Below are 24,293 nucleotides of genomic sequence, written 5' to 3' on the forward strand. Positions count from 1 at the left end.
TTCATCATAGGCTCAAAAGTGATGAAAACTAAACCAGCTGCCAAAACGCATGTACTTTGTAGCACAAATGACTAAGGATGTAACACCCACTAACTGACCTGCAGAGAAAAGACAGCCTTAATTTATTCTGCCTGCTCTGGCTTTACTTTCTGTTAAAACATAGACCCATCACCATGTTCAACCCTTTCTTCACGCATCTTATCTTAAACAAACAGGAACAAAGGAAAGAACCCAGAAAAGGAGTGGCAAGAAACAAACTGGGATTTGTGAGTCAGAAATCTAAGATTATCCCATTTGCTAAATCTATAATAACATCACAAATACTTCTTTCTTCTCTAAGGTGTAGAGTTGAAGCTGGAATTATTACCTTTGTTATATACTGGATATACTCCTCTGCACACAATAGCTTTGGGGTCTTTTCCAATTCAAAAGCACCAGTGCAGACACAGCACCAAAGTGAGCAACAGTGAAGAGAAGTCCCGGACTAGATGTCATAACCGGGCAATCCTGCCAGGGGAGCAGCAACAGAAGCCAGCTTATTATTAGTCTTTCTAACGGAAGCTCTGGAATGTCATCTGTCTTAAATTACATCCACCTGGGATTACATTCTCTTGACCAATACAGCCAGAATACTGGAACTTGAAAACCTCACTTTCTGGTAATTGACATTTAAAGTGTTTGAAGTTTCTCATTAAGGTCTCTTAACAAATTAACTGCAGATGTAGGAAGCTAAGTGTGTAGTGCTCAGAGCAATGAAGTCACCTGAAAGCTGCAAACAACTAGAACTATTTAAGTGCAGTAAGTACATTATAGGTGAGGAGGAACCGTGCCCCTTAGGCTGCAGAGTCCCACCACTTTTTCTGTTCCAATTAGCGTTCTCAGCATGCTTTGTTTTGCAGTGTGGAGGTTGAACCTAGGGCCTCCAGCATGCTGGGCAAGTGCTTTACCACTAAGCTAGAACCCCCACACACACACCTCCAGTGTGGTTTGAATGTAATTAAAGAGGTAAGAGGCTGAAATAGCATGAGACTACACTAGGACCAGATTGCAGACTGGAGGGCTGACTTGATGGAAGGCGAGAGAAATTAAACATCTCTACTGTGCCCATGCTACCAACAGGATGTAAGTAAAGTCCCATCCTGGGCTGGCCTGTGAAGCCTTCAGTCTGCCCCAAACCCACCCGTTCAGCTTCATGTCCAGCCCCTTGCCACTGGGCACCCCACACCACACAATTCCTTTCTTCCCTTCTTTCCTCTAAGGAACTGCCTCAGTAATAATGATCAGGACGTGGGACACAGTCCTCACTCTTTCAGAAGAATGTATAAATGAGTGTCTGAATAATAAAAAGAAACATGGGGCTGTGGTTGTGGCTCAGTGACAGAGCACTTGCCTAATGTGTGAGGCACTGGGTTTGATCCTCAGCACCACATAAAAATAAATAAATAAAGTTACTGTGTCCATCTACAACTAAAAGAAAAAATATCAAAAATAAAAATAAGAAGAAACATTATCATAAATACCTCTTACTTAAAAATAATATAATTGGGGCTGGGGATATAGCTCAGTGGTAGAGCACTTGCCTAGCGTGTATAAGGCCCTGGGGTCAATCCCCAGTACTGCAAAAAAAAAAAAAAAAAAAAAAAAGACACATCAAGGCAAGCATTCTTGATGATTACACCTCTAATCCCTACTACTCAGGTGACTGAGGCAGGAGGATTGCAAGTTTGAGGCCAACCTGGAAAACTTAACAAAACCCTGTCCCAAAATTTATTTTATTTATTTTTTTTTTTAAAGAGGAATTTTTTTTTTTAAGAGAGAGTGAGAGGAGAGAGAGAGAGAGAGAGAGAGAGAGAGAGAGAATTTTTTTTTTAATATTTATTTTTTAGTTCTCGGCGGACACAACATCTTTGTTGGTATGTGGTGCTAAGGATCGAACCCAGGCCGCACGCATGCCAGGTGAGCGCGCTACAGCTTGAGCCACATCCCCAGCCCCTGTCCCAAAATTTAAAAAAAAAAAAAAAAAAAAAAGAGGGATGTAATTCAGTGGTAGAGTGAGTGCTGCCTAGCAAGCATGAGACTCTGGGCTTGATTCTCAGCCCCACAAAATAATAATAAGAGCCAGGTTTAGTGGGGTGCACACCTATAATTCCAGCAATTTGGGAGACTGAGGCAGGAGGATGGCAAGTTTTAGGCCAGCCTAGGCAACTTAGCAAGACACTGTCTCAAAATAAAAAGTTATAAAAGAACTGGGGTCAGGTGTGGTGGCATATGCTTGTAGTTCCATCTACTCAGAAGTCTAAGGCAGGAGGATGCAAAAGTTCAAAGCCAGTGTCAGCAATTTAGCAAGATCCTCAGCAATTTAGCGTGATCCTGTCTCAAAATAATAAAGAAAAAGGGCTGGGAATGTGGCTCAGTAGTAAAGTGCGCCCGAGGTTCAATCTCTGGTACAAAAAAAAAAAAAAATCCACATCAAGTAGTAAACCATATGATTGTAAATTTAAAAAGTTAAGTTTTGGGGCTGGCCATGTGGCTCAAGCAGTAGCGCACTTGCCTGGCATGTGTGCGGTCTCGGGTTCGATCCTCAGCACCACATAAAAAAAAAGTTGTGTCCGCCAATAACTAAAAAATAAATATTAAAAAAAAAGTTGTTTCGTATCCCTCATTAACAATAATCCAGGAGATAGTAACATTGTTTAATAATTCCCCAAATAGTAGACTCATTAATAAAATGCACCTGTTTCCATCTTCATAAATCCTTTCTTTGTTAATGTCCGGAATCCTCATTTAACACATTAAATGTTTGTGAAACCTAAAAATCTGCTGATCCCTGCTGGTCACTGGCTAGTTGCTAATACTCAGTAGCTCCCACACAAACAGCCAGGCATCCTGCTGGTTTCAGAGCCCGCTAGCTAGCAGCTCCACCTGGGCCCTGGTCCTCAAGGAGCTTCCAGCCCAACAGGCATCAAGCAAACAGCGGAGTTCCCCGCTGGCGACGCTGCAGGTACCCCCCCCCTCTCCCCCCCCCCCCAGCAGTCTGGTGATTGACTGGTGCACACTTTGCACCTCATCCCAGTAAGTCACCTGGGGTGTTTAGGGAAGGGCTGGGGAATGATTCAGGGTTGGGGACAAACAAAAACAGAAGAAACTTTCAGGATGGAAGTGAAGGTCGCTTTGGATCTAAAATGCACCCACCCACCTGAAATGACTTTTTCCCTCTGTGGTGCCGGGTCGGAGCCCATGGTTCACACATTCGAAGAAAACCCTCTACCACGGAGCTGCTCCCCAACCACAGATTTTTAAAAAATACAGCTTCTGGATGCCAAGTTGGTCCTGAGTTGAGGAAGATAAGTATATTCCATGGGTGAGAAATTCTGAAACAGACATAATGGCCAGGGAGGCTGGCCAGGGTCCCCCTGGGGACACCCCAGGGCTAGGGTAATGCCACATGCTGACATTAAGGGTTCCCCTCTACCCACTACTCAACTGCATAAACCAACAAAGTAGACCACTATGTACAAAAGATGTCCTGTTTATGACCTGCTTTGGAAAACTCTTTCACAAAAGAGGGACTATTAAGAAATCTGAAAACAGCCCTGGCCTGTATTCAAAAACTCAAGCCAAGAAAGAACCTTCAGATTTGACATCTTAAATTAGCAGGAATGTTTAGACAAATCTATAATCTAGGAAAACATACATACACCCACACTCACACATACAAGCCTGCCTTTCCACACTCTCATGTCGAATCGATAATTAGTAAGGAATTCTGCTTACTGGGGCCATATGATGATACATTCATTCACGAATTCTCTAGTCAGTGTTTATTGTGTGCCAGGCACTGTGTGGGGCACTGGCAGGAAGGGGTGGAGTTTTCAATCTAATGGAGAAGATCAAATACAACAGGGAAATGCACACATTCACATCCCAGGATCAACTGGGCGAATGCCAAGAATGGCATGCTCGGAGGGAGGGAAATGGGTGGGAAGGAGGACATGTCTTAGGTCATTGTCCCCCTCTGAGAAGGGGCCATTTATGTATTCATCTGACCTTTTTCCATCCACTGCTTGTTGGTGTTCTAATGAGGCAGGCACCACACCCAGCAGTCAGTGCCTCATCACATCTTTTTTTTTTTAATATTTATTTTTTAGTTTTAGCTGGACACAGTATTTTTATTTAGTTTTATGTGGTACTGAGGACCAAACCCAGTGTCTCACACGTGCTCGGCAAGCACTCTACCACTCGAGCCACAACCCCAGCCCCTCATATTTTAATTCTAAGAGACCTGGGGTCTGAACCCCTGAGTCTCCAAGGTCATGGTCTTGCTTAAGGAGACAGGAAGACTATGTGTTTGGTGAGTGGAGCACAGGAGAAACACAAGAGGTAGAGAGGCAAAGTCAACCGTACTCCAAGGTCAAGGAAAGGGGCTGCTTTTCATGAGTGCAATGGGAGGATGTTAAACAGTCATGAAATGAACTAATTCGTGCACTCAGAAAATGATATGGGGGCTGGTGATAAAGCTCAGTTGGTAGAGTGCTTGCCTTACTTGCACAAGTCCCTGGGTTCGACCCCCAGCACCCCCAACAACAACAACAAAAAAAAGAAAATTATTTGGAGCTGGGCATGGTGGCACACACCTATAATCCCAGCAGCTCAGGAGGCTAAGGCAGGAGGATCTTGAGTTCAAAGCCAGCCTCAGCAACTTAGTGAGGCCTTAAGCAAAACCCTGTCTCAAAATAAAATACAAAAAGGGCTGGGGATGTTAAGTGCCCCTGGGTTCAATCTCTGGTACAAAAAAAAAAAAAAAAAAAAATTGTAGGCAACCACTAGACTCCACTTCCCACCTGCTAAAATGGCTAAAACAAAGGTAATAGAAAATAGCAAAGGTGGGGGAGATGTGGAGAAATCAGAGCCCTCCTATTGGGGCCACTAGCCTGGAGGATCCCTGTGGGCTCCACACAATCACAATCACCAAGATCCTTCGGGGAGAGGGAAGCAGAAGAGGACACAGAGACTGCAACGTAGAGCTCACCCGGCTGTTGCAGGCTTCCCCAGGGAGGCACAGGCCAGGAGTGAACGGAGGCAAGGACGCCTGGGTTACAGCCACCAAGACCCAGGCCAGACTCCTCACTTCCAGAAGTGAGACTTTGTTTGTTTGAAGCCCCAGAGTCTGTGGTAATCTGTTCTAGGAACAGAAAACCAGGACAGTGGAAAAGAGTTGGCAACGGATGGGGGAATCAACAGAGCTGGCAGCAGATGGAGTGCGGGCAGGAAGGGAGATGAGGCGTCAAAGACGACTGGGAGTTTTGAGCCTCCCTGACCTTAATGAAGGGAAGGTGGCAAGAGCCTTCAGAGGAGGGCAGGGCTTCCGAGGACCCGACAGATGGCTGCCATCTGAGAGGTCCAAGGAAGACAGGCTTCCAGGAGGAAGTGGTACTGGCCACAGGCCCTAAAGGATGAGCAGAATTTGGCTGGGGAACTGTGAGCACAGCAGAGAGGGGAAGGGCGAGAGAGTGTGGAGTGGTCAGCATCTGGGTGGACGGACACAGTGCGAGGTGGGCAGTGTGGGAAGAGGAATGGCAGGAGAGGAGGCACAGGAATGCCACATCAAGGGCTCCAGCCTCCATGAGGCAGATAAATGGAGGTCATCAGGGAAGTTATGCTGGGTAGGGGGGTGGGCAACATGATCAGGGCCCAGCTTTGGGCAGCTCAGGGTGAGGAAGCAATGTGATGGGAGTGGAGAGAGGAGTTTTGAGGGTAAAGCTTCTCTGAAGTGCCCAGTAGCAGCCATGTCACCAGACCACCTGGGAAGTCCCTGTTGTCTTACAGCAGCACAGGCAGACACTAATGATCTGAATTCACAGTCTGGACTTTTGTCCAGAGGCTATTGAGGGCTGGGAGCCTCTCGTAAGCTATTTCTTCCCTGGTGGAGACTCTCTTGCCTGGCTGACTCCTTTGAGTTGAAGCACGTGCAGGAGGCCTTTCTTAAAAATGTGCAGTGCTGGGGAGGGCTACACATCCAATGTCAGCACTTATTGGTCATTCAAGGTGGACTCTTGGCCATGTGACCTAGAACAGGTAGGCCCCACAAGGGCACTGTGGTCCAGGCTCTGGAGCACTTGGGGGCCAGCTTGAGGGTGCCAGGGCTGTTAAGACAAAGACAAGGCAGGAGATAAAGGGGTAGAGAACAGCCAGAAATCAGGTATCTACTTCTCTGAGCTGAAACCTTGATGATCAGAATGAAATTTAGGACATCCCATCTTCCTCCTCATACTCTTCAATTTTTTTTATTTTTAGGTTCTAGTTCCCAGTGCATCTACATTATTTCAAAATCCTAGCCTCTCCACAGTGTCAGTCATTAGCCTCTGCAATTGCAAGCTCAATCTGAGCACCTAGCAGCAGTCACTGCTATAAGAAAGATATAAGAGAAACACACCACCTTCCTGAGGATGTCCAGGGAGAGGGGCAACGGCACAGACAAACACATCTCCCACAGTGGCACGAGGACTGGATAAACCAAAGGAGTAAGGGAGGGCATGGGGGTGTAGCTCAGTGGTAGTGCCCAAGCTTTACGTGCCTGAGGCCCTGGGTTCAATCCCCAGCACCTGGGGTTGGGGGGACCAGCTCAATGCAGACTGTCATCAAAAGTTTGGAGAAGATGAAGCTTTTATTATCTTCAATCTCTGGTCAAATTGAGCTCAAATGGACCAAAATAACTCAAAGTTCAAAAGAAATCTACTCCGTATTTTTGAATTCTCCAAGGTCCTCTTATTTGAGGGCAATAGTTCCTTTCTAGACAATGGAATGTTGACTGTTGTGGGCTTGGGGTATATAACAGGCACTGAATAAACTGACAGAGAGGACACACAGACAACAAGCAAATGAGTGTATAATATATCTGGTGGAAACCGCAATGGAAATACCATCTGACAGGCAGGGGGAGGGGTGCAGAGGCACCTGGTGGTGCTGGGGAGGGGTGCTATGTTGTACAGGATGGTAAGGAAAGACCTCTGAGGTTGGTGACATCTGAGCTGAGGGCTAAGGACAGAGCATAGCAGAGGCAGCCCAGTGAGGTTCCAAGAGGACAGAGAGAGAGGAGGAGCTGGAGCACAGGGTTATTTCTTAAGTTTCTTTAAAGGGGACCTTGAATAGGGAAGTACAGAATATTTCCTCTACTATCCACATGTCTTTCATTTATCTTAAAATGAACAAGAAAACCAACCCACCCATCTTTCCCCAAGCAGCCTCTTAAGGGTCATCCTGAGGACTGCAATGACAGGTTACATCTCCTGTTGCTAGAGCGCCCTCCAGTGCCTCAGGACCAAACTGCACCTGGCATGGAGGTTTGGGATTTGTGTATTCTAAACCTTTGCTTCTGTCCAAAAAAGATGTGAGCATATCTTCCTTCTCACAAGGACACCTGTAGGATTAAATAAGAAGCCATATCAAGTGTATGTGCTTTCAAACAGGCTTGAGTTGCTTCCAAGCCCAAGTTCTACAGAGCAAATGTGAGATACATATATAAAATTTTTTAATGACCATATAGAGGTTCAGAGAGAGGCCCTTATTAAGGGGGAAAAAAAGAACTTTTTTTAAAACAATGTAGAACTGTGAATTTAACAGTGAATACAAATACAGTCTTCCACTAAATTGTGACCCTCATTTTGCTGGGGGTGGCAACTAAGACAATACAATAGAGTAGAAAGTGTTGTCTTTAAAAATATTCAGCATTTGGGGTGCTTCCTTTACTAAGATGAGCCTGCTAATGTCAAGGGAAATGGACAGAAGAACCTCCAAAAGGTACCCACAGCCCAGAGATATAACAACTTACCCTTTCAGGAAAGCCATCTAATAACAAGCATCCAAGGGCATCAAATGTCATGCTCTGACCCAGCAAATCCACACATAGAAAGTTACCTCTGTGTCTCACATATGGGTGCCCACAGAGATTTGGGAATAGGGATATTCATCTCTGCATTTCCCAAAAAAGAAAACTTGGAAATGGAATAAATGAACTGTGATTATACACAGAAAGAGAGTTCTAGAGTCATGTGGCAATAGGACCCAGGCTCCCAGGCTAGGTTAATGCCCCACAGTGGAAACAAAATGAAATCAAAGCAGCTAAATTAAAAGTTATCCTAAACCTCGTTTATAGTGGAGGGGAAAAAGAAAGAGGAAGAAAGGAAAGAATGAATCTCATGACCTCATTACCTCTTAAAGGTCCACCCTCCACACTGCTGCTTGGGATTAAATTTCCAACACATGAGCTTTGGTGGGAGACACATTCAAACCACAGCAATAAACTATAAAACAGTCAAGTAACAACATGAAATAAATTAAACCTGTTTGAATTACAATGGATTTAAATTCATACCCAAGTGACCTATATGAAAACACAAATACCATTTCCTCAATATTTTCTTTATTGCCTAATAAAATTCTAAACCTGTTGAAATCGTGAGCAATGTGTAGAATAAATGAGCAATGTGCAACAACAGAACACAGCCACAGTTGTATTCAGGGACAGGAAAGTATTATTGTTTTTACAATTAACAACTCTTCACATCTTAAAAAATAAAATAAAAAGCCTAATACCTACCCTCAGCCCCTCCCCAAGGCTGCCAGCTTTTTTCTTAAGAAAGTTGCATTCCTAAAACTTTAGCCAGGGCACCTGCGGGCTTCCCACAGGGAGCGATGCATAAAATGGCAGCTCCTACAGAGCAGCCACCACAACATTTAGTTAAGGAAACTGTGACCAAAGGTTGTTTTCAGAAGTGACATCAATCAGACCTGGGCTGGTCCAGAACCATCACTGGAGAAAACAACCACTGGGGAAACTGCGGCGATGCTGCAGGTCAGCTTCCCAGGGACACTAGCTCCTTAACATCCATCAGGTCTTCAGCCAGACTAAGACACAAGCAAGCCTGCGTGTGCACCTTCTAAACTTCAAACATAACTCTGAGAGCACTCCATTCACAGACACCGCTATTAGCAACTCATCACGGAGGATTTCCAGAAGGATGAAGTGCTAGGCCATTCTTAAACAAATGCAAAACAGGGGCACTCGGGGGACTTGTGAGGACAGTCTTCTCAGTGGCCACACTTTCAGGGGAGAATACAGTAGAAAGGAGCATGTGTAAGAAAATTTTCCCCAACTTTCCTCGGATCCACAAGGCAGGGAATAGAGGGAGGAGGCACTGGCAGTGAGCCTGTAATCCCAGCAGCACAGGAGGCTGAGATGGGAGGATCAAAGCCAGCTTCCGCAATGGCGAGGCACTAAGCAACTCAGCGAGTTGGCTATCTCTAAAATACAAAATAGGGCTGTGGGGATGTGGATCAGTGCTGGAGTGCCCCTGACTTCAATTCCCAGTACCCCCCACCCCCCAAAAAAAATTTCATCACTTGGGCTGGGAATATGGCTCAAGTGGTAGCGCACTCGCCTGAAATGCATGCAGCCCGGGTTCGATCCTCAGCACCACATACAAGCAAAGATGTCGTGTCCGCCAATAACTAAAAAATAAATATTAAAATTCTCTCTCTCTCTCTCTCTCTCTCTCTTAAAAAAAAAAAAAAAAATTTCATCACTAAGTCCCAGCTTCCTCCCGCCATCTGGACTGCCTGGTGTGCTCCCTGCCTGCACACACACATGCTCCAGGCCCTACAACTCCACAAGGGCATGGTACCCTAGGAAAACAAACCCTACACAGCTGCAAGAGCCTTAGGAAGAGAACGCCACCAGGCAGGTATGGCACAACCCTGCACTAGCAAACAGTTCCTGCAGGAACCCCACCTTCTCCACGAGGCACCCTCCACATCTGCATCTCTCAGTTCAGGCCCACATGCAGTTCTTGCTCTTCAGTCTCTATGGTTTTTTGTTTTTTTATGGTGCTGGGATAGAACCCAGGGCCTCACATGTTCTAGACCACTATCATACCACTGAGTTACATCCCCAGTCCTTTTTAATTTTATTTTGAGACAAGGTCTCCTCATCACATCACCCAAGCTAGCCTCAAACTGTAATCCTCTTACCGTGGCCTCTACAGTAGCTGGAATTAAAAGCATGTGCCACCACACCTGGCTAGCCTAACTGTAGCCCACTAGTTGTTCTGGGAAATCTCATTTGCCACCAACTCCTCTGTCCACCCCAGGGCATGTCCTGGCTCCAGGCTCCCTGGTATTGCCTGTTCCTCCAGTCTCCTTCTTCTTTCTCTCAGCCCTATCTTCAACACTGGCCCTTCTTTCTCCATTAAGACATTCTGAATGGGGCTGGGGATGTGGCTCAAGCGGTAGCGCGCTCGCCTGGCATGCGTGCGGCCCGGGTTCGATCCTCAGCACCACATACCAACAAAGATGTTGTGTCTGCCGAGAACTAGAAAATAAATTTTTTTTTTTTTTAAAGAGAGAGTGAGAGAGGAGAGAGAGAGAGAGAATTTTTAATATTTATTTTTTAGTTCTTGGCGGACACAACATCTTTGTTGGTATGTGGTGCTGAGGATCAAACCCGGGCCGCACGCATGCCAGGCGAGCGCGCTACCGCTTGAGCCACATCCCCAGCCCCGAAAATAAATATTAAAAATTCTCTCTCTCTCTCTCCTCTCTCACTCTCTCTTAAAAAAAAAAAAAAAAAAAAAAAAAAAGACATTCTGAATGTTCCCTCTCCATTCTAGAACTGAGGCCTCTCCAGGAGACTTGCACTCCTTCTTGAACCACTGGTCTGCACCTAAGGTCATCTGTCTTTTCATCCTTTCTCCAATCGTCTGTCAACTACTCTCCTTCTGGGCCCTGAATTCGGCCTTGTACTCCAACCCCACCCTCCTCCTGTTCATAATAACCCTCCTTCCTTCTTCAGCCTTTCCTTCCCTATCTCTAAGGTAAACAATGATCTTGGTTTTCTGAAACTAAAGGCTTGCCTAGAATGTGGGATTTCCATGTTAAAACTGGGAAAGTCCCAAGCAATTTGAAAGGATTGGTTTCCTATTTCTTGGACTACTTCAACTTACTTTTTGCCTCAAAACATTTTTGCTTACTGCTTTTCAGCTTTTTAATCATGCATTTGGCAAATATGGTCAGAATCAACCTTTGCAGAACTCTTGAAATTATTCAAAGGCTTGCGCAACCTCAAGAGCATTTATTCAAGAAAAACGGATGAATCTCAGAACAGCAATTTTTGTGGGGTTTGAACTTATCCTATCCCTCTCTCTAGTTTTGTAGTAGCTTTGAAATCCAACAGCCCACAATCACAGTGAAAACCAGTAGCCTGGCAGCCAGTGAAGGGGAAAATACAGGATTAGAGTTCTTTCAAAGCCCCATGCCCAGAGAATGTCACTATGTGACCTGTCTGGTGGTTCACTGGAAGACCCCACTTGCAAGGCTTTGTCTGACCTGAGACAGGGCTCACACAGTGGAAACAGCACTGTCTCTGAGGTCATCTGTCAAAATGATCAGAAGCGACTGTTTAACATCACAGCTACCTGAGCTAGAGGATAACAGCTAGGACAAACAATGGCCTAACCAAAAAGCTTAAAAAGAAAAGTTGGAGAATGAGATGTCCAAAGGAAGATTTGAAAAGCTTTGACATATTCCCAGGAATCTAGAAGGCCTGCACATGTGTATCTGGGTACATGCCCAGGCTGTATACATGCTCAGGAAAACTTCGGAAGACCTTAAGCTTCCGTGTCTAACCGACCTTCAGTCTCTGTGCATGCAGAAAATGAAGGCAAAGGCACAGTCATGAACTGTGGGTTCACAAACCAAAGTATGGCCCGTCTGCAGAAGAAAAAAGCAGTTGATACAAATGGTCCCTGCGAAAGTGCAGGTACTAAATTTACTATTTAAATCAGAAATTTACAAATGTATTCCAAAAAGCAAAGAAAAACTATAAAGAATTAAAGGAGCCAGATGTGGTGTTGCACACCCATGATCTGAGACTGGAGAGTTGAGGCAGGACATTCAAAAGTTTGAGGTCAGCTTGAGCAACTTAGTAAGACCCTGCCTTGACACTAAAAATAGAAAAATAAAATCTGAAAAATAAAGAACTAAATAAAAGTATGCCAATGATGTCTCAGTAAATAGAAACTATCAATAAAGATAAAATTATAGAAAAGTCCTAAGTAGAAATTCTGATTTGGAAAGCAAAATAACTAAAATGAAAATGATCCAAGCTAGCAGGGAAGAACCAACAAACTTGAAGGTTGCAGTTGAGATCATACAGCCGAGGAAGAAAAAGAAAAATGAACAAAGACGCTCAAAGACCTGAGAGACACCATCACCCTTCAATCCATCTGTACCAACTTATTCATAATGCGAGTCTCAGAAGGAAAGAAGAGAGATAAGGGAGCAAAAAGACCTTTTGAATAAATTATAAAAATCAATAAATTCCCAGAATTGATAAATAAACATCCAAGAAACTCAATAAACTCTAAGTAGGATAAACTAAAAAAGATCCACACTTGCCATAATAAAACTGTTCAAAGACAAACTCTTGAAACAGAAAGAAAAATGACTCATTACTTACATGAACCCTAATAAGATCAACAGCTGATATCCCATCAGAAATAATGGTGGCAAGAAGACAGTGAGAGAATATATTTAAAGCCTTTCAAAGAAAAATACTGTGGACCATGAATCCTATATCCAGCAAAACTACTTTCAAAAATGAAGGCAAGCAGGTGAGGACACAGCTCAGTGGTAGAGGGCTTGCTGAGTGAGTATGCATGAAGTGCTGGGTTTGATCCCCAGCACTGCAAAAAGAAATTATTTTAATTTTTTAAAAAAGAAGACAAAGTAAAGACATTTCTAGATAAACAAAAGAAACTTGCTAGCAGACCCACCTTACAAGAAATACTAAAGCCAGGTGTGGTGGCACACTCCTGTGATTCCCAGCAAATTGGGAGGCTGAGGCATGAGGTTCAAGGCTAGCCCCAGGAACTTCATGAGACCCTGACTCAAAATAAAAAATGAAAAGGACTGGGATAAAGTTTATCAGTGGAGTGCCCCTGGGTTCAATTCCCCAATACAAAAAAATAAAAAGAAATTATTAGACTGAAAATAAGTGACCCCACACAGTATTCAACCCCCCATGCAGTGGCAAAGGTAATCATGTGATTGTAAATGCATGTCTCTTAATTAATTTAAAAAGTAATTGTATAGCCTATAATCCAAGTGATGTGGGAGGCAGAGGCAGGAGGACCACAGTGAGCCTCAGTAACTTAGTGAGGCCCTAAGCAACTTAGTGAGACCCTGTCTCAAAATTTAAAACAAAAAGGACTGGGGATGTGGCTCAGTGGTTAAGTGCATAGGTTTAAACCCAGTGCCGCATGCACGCGCGCACACACACACAGCAATTGTAAAAAGAAATATTAAACAATTGTGTTGAAAGGCCTACATACAGAAATGTATGTTTCCTAACAGAACAAAGAAGATAGGTAGGCAGGAGCAAAGATGTACTGGGCTAAAGAAATGGTACCAGACAGGCACTCAAATCTGCATGAATAAACCAGGAGAACCAAGAATGGTAAATAAAAAGGTGAATATAACCAATACAATAAGACATAGATAGATAGATATAGATAAATAGATAGAGATATGTATTTGCATCTCTCTAAGCTTTAAAAAATGTAAAAGTGTATAAAGTAATAATTTCAGTAATATGTTTCTGGGTTTGTAACATAGATATAAAATGTATAAAAATAATGCCACAAAAAGAAGCAACAGGAAAAGAGCTATGTGGAAGTAACATCTGTGTATCTCCAGGGATTAAGTTAGTATAAATCAAAAGGAGATTTGATAAGATATATACGATAATATACATTCAATGGAACATCATCCAAACATAAAAGGGAATGAAGTTCTGATCCACGCGTGAGCCTCGAAAATGTTTTGCTGCATTAATGAAATAAGCCAAAACCAAAAGGATGAATACACCTGCATAAAATATCTACAAAGTTGGCAAATTCACAGAGAAAGCATGAAGTTAGAGGTTCGGGGCAGGGGGATAGAGAGTTATTGTGTAATGCAGAGTTTCTATTTGGGGTGATGAAAATTGTACATAGTGAGGATGGTTGCACAACACTCTGAAACATAATAATGCCACCAAACTACATTTAAAATGGCTAAAAGGAAAACTTTACATACACATATCCACAATTTAAAGAAGTATATATTATTGTGAACCCTCGAGAGCAACTACTGAAAACTAACCTTGAAATGCATAGTGAAACAAATTATTAAAGAACTTTAAAGTATCACATTAGAAAATATTCACTTAATGCTAAAGAAAGCAGCAAAGTAGAACTAGAGGAACACAACAACAATCAAGCCTACAGAAACCAACACTAAATAAAGACATGTGGTGCATCTGTTATCCCAGCTACTTGGGAGTCTAAGGAAGGAGGCTCGAAACCTCAAGGCCAGCCTCAGCAACTTAGAGAGATCCTGTCTCAAAATTAATTAAGAGGGATTGGGGGTGCAGTTCAGTGGTAGAGCGCTTGTCTAGCCTGTGTGAGTCCCTGAGTTTAATTCCCAATACCACAAGAAAAGGACAGAAAGAGAAAAAGAAGAAATGAAGCATAGGAGAAAGTTTATGTGGCCTTGGGTTTGACCACAAAAGAAAAAAACTGAGAGGCTGTACTTCACCAAAATTGAAAACTCTGTTCTAGGACACTAGAAAGAAAATGCAAAGCTAAACCATACACTGGAGAAGATATTTGCAAAACACAAGTCTGAACTTAGAGCCAATATGCACCACCAACACTTTAAAATGAATAACAAGAAAACCAACCTGCTGGGCGCAAGGAGGATCATAAGTTCAAAGCCAGCCTCAGCAGCTTCAAGAGGCCCTAAACAACTGGGCAAGACCCTGTCTCTAAATAAAATACTAAAAGGGCTGGACATGTGGCTCAGTGGTTGAACACTCCTAGTTTCAATCCCCAGCACCAAAAAAGAAAAAAAGAAAAAGAAAACAGCCAACCCGTCAGATGGAGGAAGAACCAGTGTTTTTCCTCTTTGCAGACCCTCAACACAGCACAGAACACTTTTGACCAGATGTGCAGGGGGGTCTCCCCCTTCTCCAGGCAATTCTTTTCTCCTGCAGACACCGCCTGGGTCTCCTGTAACTCAATTCAGTTCTGACACTTTCCACCTGGAGTTTTAGGTTAAGGGCTCAGTCCCACAAGGCTGCCCCCACTACAGCCACAAATAAAAAGCCCCAGGTTGTTCTACCTGCACTTCTGACCTACTGGCCCTATGTCAGGGCTTCTTAAGAACCCCTCCTTGATTTCAATTAATTTGCTAGGACAAGTCACAGAATTCAGGCAAACACATTTACTAGTTTATTATAAAGGATATCACAAAGGATACAGAGGAAAAGCACGTATAGGGCAAGATGTGGGGACATGCATAGAGCTGCCTGCCCTCTCATGTACACCCCCCTCCAGGAACCTCCAAGTGTTCAGTAATCGGAAAGCTCTCCATACCCTGTCCTTTTGATTTTTTATGGAGCCATGACCAATTACATCATTGGCCACTGGTGACCAACTCAAACTTCAGTCCCCACTCTCTCCCCAGAGGATGGGAGAGTGGGGTTTAAAATTCCAACCCTCAAATCATGCTTTGGTCTTTCTGATGACAGCTGATAGCATCCCACCCCCCCAAACACCAGTCATCTCATTAGCATACAAAAGACACTCTTATCACTCTGGAGATTCCAAGGGTTTTAGGAGCTGTGTGCCAGAAAAAAGGGACAGAAACCAGATATATATATTTCTTATTATATCACAGTATCACACAATCCAATTAAGAAATGGGCAGAAGATCTGAACAGATTTCATCAAAGAATACATACAGATGGCGGATAAGGATAGCAAAAGAGGCTCAATATCATTTGAGGGAATTTCAAGTTAAAACAACAAATTAAAACAAGATACCACTAAATACCTATTGGAATAGCTAACTTTTTTTTTTTTTTTTAACTGACAATACCAAATTCTAGTGAAGATGCAGAGCAGCAGGAACTCTCACTCATTGATAGTAGAAATGTAAAATGACTCCTACTTTGGAAGACAGCTTGGTAATTTGTTGTTTTTTCCCCCAGTACTGGTGATCCTCCCCACCCCCACCATACAAGGGATTGAACCCAATTGAACCCAGGACTTAAGGTATGCTAGGCAAGCTGGGATGTACCTCCAGCTCCAGTTTGGTAGTATTTATACAATTAAACATAATCTTACCAAACAATTCAACACTCATACTCCTAGATATTTACTCAATTGATTTGAAAACTTAGGTCGGAACTGGATACATCAGCGCATGCCTGTAATCCCAATTACTTGGGAGGCTGTGGCAAGATCTCAAGTTCAATCCTAGACAACATAGCAAGAGCCCATCTCAAAAAGAAAGAAAACTTAAACGTCTATACAAAAACCTACACACAAATATATATATAGCAGGTTTGTTTATAATCAAGAAAAACTAGAAGCAGCCAATACATCCTTCAATAAGTGAATGAATAAACTAAGGTACATCTATACAGTGAAATATTTTTCAACAATAAAAGGAAATGAGTTATCAATCTGTGAAAAGACCTGAAGGAACTTTACATGTGTATTGGTTTTTTGCTTTTTTTTTTTTTTTTTTTTTGGTACCAGGGATTGAACCCATTTTTTTGTTTGTTTAAATTTTGAGACAGGTCCTGAGTAACTGCTAAGTTACTCAGGGCCTCACTAAATTGCTGAAGTTGGCTTTGAACTTGTCCATGCCCAGCTTTACATGCTTATTGTTAAGTTAAAGAATCCCGTCTAAAAGTTCCATACTGTATGATTCCAATTATATGACATTCTGGAAAAGGCAAAATATAGAGATGGTAATGTGATGAATGCTTGCCAGGAACTTGGAAGGAGGGGATGGATAAATAGGTAAAGCACAGGGGATCTTTAGGGAAATAAAGCTATTCTGTATGATATTGTAATAAAGTCATGGTAGATACACGACATCATGTATTTGTCAAACCCCACAGAACTTTACAGCACGAAAGTGAATGTTAATATTTACAATTAAAAAATCATCTGGGAGGGCTGGGGATATAGCTCAGTTGGTAGAGTGCCTGACTCTCATGCACACGGTCCTGGGTTCAATCCTCACCACAAAAAATTAAATAAATAAATAAAAATCATCTGGGAGGTAGAAGAATACTGGGAAAGCATGCAGCCTATGACAAGAGCATCTACTTGTATTATGGATTCATGAAACAATTTTATGAAGGGAACAGACAGAAAAGGGCACCGTCCTAAGTACCTCTGGAAATGAGTGGTGCCTATAAGAATAAAGGGAAAGAAACTGTATGTAAACACTGTACTCCGGTGGATTATCTTCTTTCCCATGGCATTTGGGTTAACCATTCTGATATTGCTACATATGTAAACTGGAATTGAACAATTAAGTAAATGAATGGTGGACGGTGGGAGCCAGGTTTCTTCCTGTTTGAGGGGGGAATTTACCAAGGAACACAGGAAAGTGGCTAGAGCGGTCCATGTAGTGATGGATTAGAGTCAGAGACATCAGTAAGAACTCATGTGTAGCTTAATATGACTGTAGATGGTTCTACATAGAAATATTTATAGATATGCATGTCAACAGGAGCTAGTACTCACACAACTATATCTTGGCTCTGTTGGGTAAGGGTTATGCTTCCTCCTTGAGGGTGGGGTAATTTATATAGATTCAGTATGGCCAGAGACAACAGCATGATTGACACGATAGTCTGGGACTTGCCAGATGTGGTGGCACACACCTGTAATCACAGTAACTGGGGAGTATGAGGCATGAGGATCCTAAGTTCAAGGCCAGCCTGAGCAACCTAGTGAGACTCTGTCTCAAAATAAAAATAATAATGGCTGGGGATAAAGCTCAGTAGTAAAGCACCCCTGGGTTTAATCCCCGGTGCCAAGAAAGAAAAAAGAAATCAAGCCATTGGTAAGCGGTCAACAGCTGTTTACATATCCCATTCTAGTGTGTTCTAAAGCTGACAGGACCCAGGATTATTTAACCCCTGATTTAGGCTCTTTGATGACCTTGGTGGGGAGCATGTAGGTGTGCTGCGAAACTACAATGCTAAGCCCCAAAAACTACAATGCATTAAGCCCCAAGTATGTTAGAAGTCATGAACTCTGTGTGATCACTGGAACCTTCACAGGTTGGAAAATTAACCCTCCATGAAAGCCTGGGTACACCCCCCCAGCTGCTCCCTGGAAAGGTGGGATGCATAAGACCATGTGGGTCCTGCAGTGGGCCATGGAGGAGCAAGCAGAGTAAAACATTCTGAACCAGGAGACATAAATTTGGCTTCTTAAACTAAACTCTGCCTATGAACCTAACAACTTATTTCTTTATATGGTGGTCGGGGGAAAAGAAAGAGATGTACGTTCATCCTATTAACAAATAGGCAAGTGCTAGATAAGCGGTTTCAAAGTACGGCCAGAGGACAACTTGAGGTCCTTGAGACTCTTTGACAGGGCCTGCTGGTCCTCTTTTCAACTAGCTACTTCATCTGCCAGAGTCCAGAATTTCTTTCAAATATTTCCTCCAAAACAGCCTAATATAAGATTCCTGTTGTCCTTTATTAAGCCAAAGAAAATTTCGAAAATATAAAATGATTACACTCTTCTCACTTTTTAATTTAAAAAGGGGGCGGGGGAGGGGGGAACACGTTTGGAGATGTAGCTCAGTGGAGAGCACTTGCCTAGCAAGCACAAGGCCCTGGGTTCAATCCCAAGCACTGAAAGAAAAAAAAAATCATTTGTGTTAAAATTTAAAGGGTTTTGTTATTTTAAAAACAAATTATTGTAAACAACATTTGTTGCAATTCTAATATCGTTAGCAATAAGATTCAGGCAAAAGCTCTTTGGGACGCTCCAAATTTGGGGGCGTGCAAAGGGTCCTGGGACCCAAGGTCGGGGAACCAAGCAAACGAGGCGTCTCACTCTGAGCTGCCTCGGACTCCTCCAGACCCCTCCTACGACGCGCGCGTTCCGAGTGCCACTGCGGGGGCAGGCGGGTTAGGTTTTCCCGGGCTGAAGTCCAGTCACTCGACCCAACGTGGTACCCGCTTTCCGGGTCCACGCAAGGCCCGCCCGGGGAGGCACCCGCAGCGGGCCACCTCTGCGGGGTTCCCGCGAGGGCTCCGAGGCGCTGCCCGGGCCAGTGGGGCTGTGGCGGTAACCGCCCGTCGGCGACCCCGGGCTGGCTGCGGGGACTGGGGACCTGCACTCACAGCCTCGGCAGCGCCGCCGCCGTCGCCGCCTCTGTCACGCGCGCCGCCCTCCGCAGCAGACGTAGCGCCATCTTCCCGACGTGCGCGCCCCCTCGCCCACCTGGCTCCGCCCCCTCCTCTTAGCCCCGCCCCTCAACCGCTTCCCACTGCGCTTTAACTTGGCTCCGCCCTCTAGCCACGCCCCTCTGCGCACGTGCCCCACCCTGCGAGTCCCGACTGGCCCTAGCCAAGCCCAAGGTCAGCCTCCGAACCAGCCTGGGCTGTGCTGGCCCTCAGGACTTTCTTCCCCGCGTCCCTGGAAAACTGAGCACAGGTCCCACACGGGTGTCTCCACCTGAGCGGTTTCTTCCAGGACCGAATCCAACTCACCCTCGCTTCTGGGTTTTTTAATTGTTGAGAGAACTTGCATTTTTCCAGCCACAACAGGCTAAATTTTCTAGAGATTTCTTTATTTTGCCAAAATACCACCAAACACAGTTTGTGAACCCGACATGTGCAGCCTTGGTTAGCAATTTAAGAGTGGTCACAGAAAATGCGGGAAGACTCCACTCTGGAACCTATAGTACGTGCCAATAATAGGGTCAGAGCAGCTGTTGGCTCCTCTCTGGGCAGAGACATGCAGGCTGAGACTGGGGGCAAACACAACCCGTCACTCTCTGGCCTGCCGGCCATCCAGCGGTGGGGAGAATGCTTTAAGATGTTCAAACAGGCCTTTTCCTCCTCCTCACTGAGATCAGCAGTGCCCCCACCTATTGTCTGGCCCATTCTCCTCCCTACCTACTATCTTTTCTTTACCTTCCAAATCTGCATTTTTCTTTTTCAGCTGTTGCTACTTTCATCATTTCATCATGCTAAATTCATCATCTGAATTTACACTGAAAACATTTCTCAGAAGTGTGCAAACCTGAATCTTGCCCTTGGTACAGGTGTAACAGTTTAAACAAACAGAACCTGTGCCACCAGAGTGGGTTCCAAGTTCTTTGGGAAAGTCCATGTGATTGGGAACTTGGATGCTGCCTATCTGCTGGACAGAAGTGTTATTGTACTGGATACCAACAGGAGAGATTGTTTACACCACCCTTCACCCCAGGCCTCTCCTGCCTACTCCATTAAGGATCAGTTTTTGCCAGTGCTTTCCCAGCCACACGGAAGCAAAAATCAGAAACACTCATATTATCTTTAATTAAAACTTCAATATTCTGTTCATAATGCAATTTTCCATTATCTTGATTTTCAGAATATTGAAATATAACTTAATTACTGAGGTTTTGGAGGCTGCCCCTTAATTTTTGCATCTGAGGCCAGTGCTTCACTGGTCTCTTCCTGGTCCTGACCCCATTCTAATTACCTTCATCTCCCTGGATTGTTCCAAGGTCTGCTTGCTTTCATTCCTCACTCCTACAATCAATCTTTTGCCCTACAGTCTGGCTGATCTTTTATTGTATTATTTTTCAGGATTGGGCTTTGGACCTATGGACTTGCACACTGAGCACACACTTTATCTCTTTATTTATTTTGAGAAAGGGTCTCATTATGTTGCCCAGGCTGGCCTCAAACTTGTGGTCTTGCTGCCTCAGCCTCACAAGTAGTGGGATCACAGATGTGGGCCGCCACACCTGGCAGGCTGACCTTTTAAAAGCATGACTGGGGCTGGGGATGTGGCTCAAGCTGTAGTGCGTTCGCCTGGCATGTGTGAGGCGCGGGTTCGATCCTCAACACCACATACAAACAAAGATGTTGTGTCCACCGAAAACTAAAAAATAAATATTAATAAATAAATAAATAATAAAAGCATGACTGGTGCAGTTCACTAGCTGTGTGACTTTGGACAAGTCACTTACCATCTCCATGCTTCAGTTTCCTCTTCTATAAAATGAGGGTATAGGTTGTATTAGCCTCATGGGGCTGTTATGAGCATAATTGGATAAACACATCCAATTATGTTGGGTTATCATGGATATCTATCTATCTATAGGAAGGAGAGAGTGAGGGGGGTGTTTATAAGCTGATCAAGTGTTGCATAGTGTTAACTGTTCCTCATTACTATTATCACTACATTGATATCCTTCTTAAATTGCTTTGGTGGCTTCCAATAGGACGCATTCAGAATAAAATCCAAATTCTTTACCACAATCCTCCAGGCCCCAGGAGGTCTGGCCCCTGCAGGTTTCTCCAACCTTCCCTCTAGATGCCCCCTGACTTCCTTTCATGTTGTATTTTGCTTGCAGTGCTGGGGATTGAACCCAGGGCCTCACACATGCTAAGCACACTCCACCTCTGGACTACACCTGCAGCCCATCTTTTGAGACATCTTTCCATGTCTTTTTTTTTTTTTTTTAGTACTGGGAATTGAACTCAGGGGCACTTGGCCACTGAGTCACATCCCCAGTCCTATTTTGTATTTTTTGGGGGGTGGGGGGGGTACAGGGGATTGAACTCAGGAGCACTCGACCACTGAGCCCCAACCCCAGCCCTATTTTGTATTTTATTTAGAGACAGGGTCTCACTGAGTTGCTTAGCACCTTGCTTTTACTGAGGCTGGCTTTGAACTCCCAATTCTCCTTCCTCAGCCTCCTGGAGCCACTGGGATTATAGGCATGTACCACCGCTCAGTTCTTTCCATGTCTTTTAAGTTCACTAAGCTCTCACCTACTGTGGGGCCTTCACACGTGCTACTCCCCATCTCCAGATGCTCATACTGCACCTTCTCATCCTCCAGGTTGGTCAGCCTGTATACTACCCACTCACAGGCGGTGGGCTAACAATCTCTCCCCTATCTAGTTCATGGTCACAGCAACTAAATCATAGGTCTCACAATGTCTGTTTGTGTGTTTGTGAATTTACCTTCCCTAGTGGTTCTCAGAGAGTGGGGTGGGGGTGTGGGATTGCTCCCCTCCTATGAGGTGGGTTTTGGGGGTGCAGTATTGTTCTCTTATGAGCAGGACTAGAAATGTGCTAGGCAGTCACGCATGGAAAAATAAGTGCTAGTTGCTGGTCTAGAGCATAAGCTCTTTGAAAGCAGGCACCTTATATGTCTTGTCACTGCTGGGAAGTGACTACCCAGTGAGCAGTTGTCCAAAATATACAAGGTGAAAATGCCCCACCAGCTTCATTATAATTCTGAAAACTGCAAGATGTCCTTATTAAACAATGCCTGGACCAGCGCAGAGGTGCAAGCCTGTAATCCCAGCAGGAGGAGCTCAAGTTCAAAGCCAGCCTCAGCAAAAGGCAAGGCGCTAAGCAACTCAGTGAGACCCTGTCTCTAAGTAAAATACAAAATAAGGTTGGGGATATGGCTCAGTGGTTGAGTGCCCATGAGTTCAATCCCCAGTACCCAAAAAGAAAAAAAAAAAAAATGCCTGGAACCTAAAGTAGATCCTACAGTGACTTTTTTGCTAACTATTCAATCTCTCAGATATTGTTGGAAGCAGTTGCAGGTGATTGTGGTTTTGTTGAGCTTCTCCACAAAATTACTAATGTGTGGGTTTTAAGAACTATTTTCTAATGCTAGTGTACGTTAAAATAAAGCGTTAGTCACTTTCTCTTTGCAGTGTGTGGATTTCTGGAGGCTCTATTTCCAGAAAGAATAAATAAAGGGATCCAGAGCTCCTCATTTGAGGCTAGTCAAATCTGTTCTTACAGTCTCCAAAACCAAAAAGAAAATCGAAGCACCTATTTTTCCAAGGGCATGTGAAACTGAGCAAGGTGAATGCTTCCATGAGAGGCGTTATTCTGTTGAGTCTCAACAGACTGCGGTAGGAGCCTGGCAGAAATTGGGGAAATAAGGGGTTGGGGAGGCTAGACACATCATACCTCTAGAGCATAATGGGTTTGGGTGGCAACAGTGGGGACCAGAATAATCAACCAACTCTGATCATTATTGAAGCTGGGTGGTGGTTATGTCAGGGCCCAGGACACAGTATTCCAACATACAGTGCCTTGGCATATTGAGTACTCTGAATTGAGGGAGAATGGTAGGGCCCCAGAGCAATGGCTCTCTGATATTCTCCTGTCCTATCTTCTGCCCCTGCCAGCCCCACAAAGTGATTTACAAAATCCAGAATTCCTCTTCTCCAAGGGAAGAAGAAGCTTTTGAAAAATAAAACCCCTCTCCCCATAAAACTTGTGAGGATGGCCTTAGGCCTGAGCCTAAGCAACTCATTTTAAAAACTCCAGCTTGAAACCCGCAGTCTCCCCAGGCACATCCAACAGATCCCTCCTGTATAGCCACAGACAAGTTACTTCCCCTCACCCTGATAACAGAGTGAAGCCTCTGGCAGGCTGTCCTAGCCTGAGGAGAAGATCAGGGTAGAGACCACCAGACCAGATGTTTCTGACCCCAGGGTAAATGATGTCATGGAGAAATCTGGTGGTAGCTGATAAGGATTGAAAAGGGGGGTCAAAAGCCCCCAAATTTAGTATAAATAATAGAGCTAATGAACAGGGATTCAGCCAGCCGAAACAAGGATGCACTCGAGCTGGAGAGCCTGATAAGGACCTGACATCCCATTACTTGTCATGGTTTCCTGATCCTCTGCGTGATCCTCACGGCTTTCAAACTCTACCGTCTTGTCTGGACCTTAGTGAGAGCCTCACCTTCTCCCTTGGACCCTCTCCTTGACCAGTTGTCCACTTCATGACAGGAAAAGCCTGCTTTGGTTCCTGACTTGATCACAGCGGTCTGAGAGTGCATCTACTGGACATAAAGCCTAAGGCTTGAGACTTTTGAACTTAGCACACAGAAGGAATGTCTGTCATTAGCCTGTCGTGATTAAGTGTGTTTTCAGTGCTTAGAATTAATCTAGAATTGTTTGCTGTGAATTAATTAACCTAGAATTGTTTACTGTGAATTGATTATGTCTATTGCAGTGCCCAGCATTAAGGATTGTCATTTTCTTGATTAAGAACCTATAAGTGACATTGTATTGAGTAACTGAGTGAATAAAGCATTGAAAGGGGCAGAAGCTCGTGGACATTCTTTATTTCTCCCCTCAACTGCATATGTCGCAATTTTGCCCCCTCACAACAAACC

General features: G+C 44.1%; 1 protein-coding gene across 6 annotated transcripts in view; it reads right to left on the bottom strand.

Moving 5' to 3' along the window:
• Clybl (citramalyl-CoA lyase) overlaps window positions 1–19,363 on the bottom strand; it is a 240,261-nt gene extending 220,898 nt beyond the window's left edge. For all 6 annotated transcript variants that reach the window (XM_026400264.2, XM_026400260.2, XM_026400271.2 and 3 more), the window contains exon 1: window positions 19,262–19,363. In XM_026400264.2, the coding sequence (XP_026256049.1) occupies window positions 19,262–19,332 (71 nt within the window). In that variant the 5' untranslated portion in view covers window positions 19,333–19,363. The remainder of the gene's footprint in view (window positions 1–19,261) is intronic.
• Window positions 19,364–24,293: the final 4,930 nt, after the last annotated feature.

This window comes from Urocitellus parryii, chromosome 2, assembly GCF_045843805.1.
Source record: "Urocitellus parryii isolate mUroPar1 chromosome 2, mUroPar1.hap1, whole genome shotgun sequence".
Classification (NCBI taxonomy): domain Eukaryota; kingdom Metazoa; phylum Chordata; class Mammalia; order Rodentia; family Sciuridae; genus Urocitellus; species Urocitellus parryii.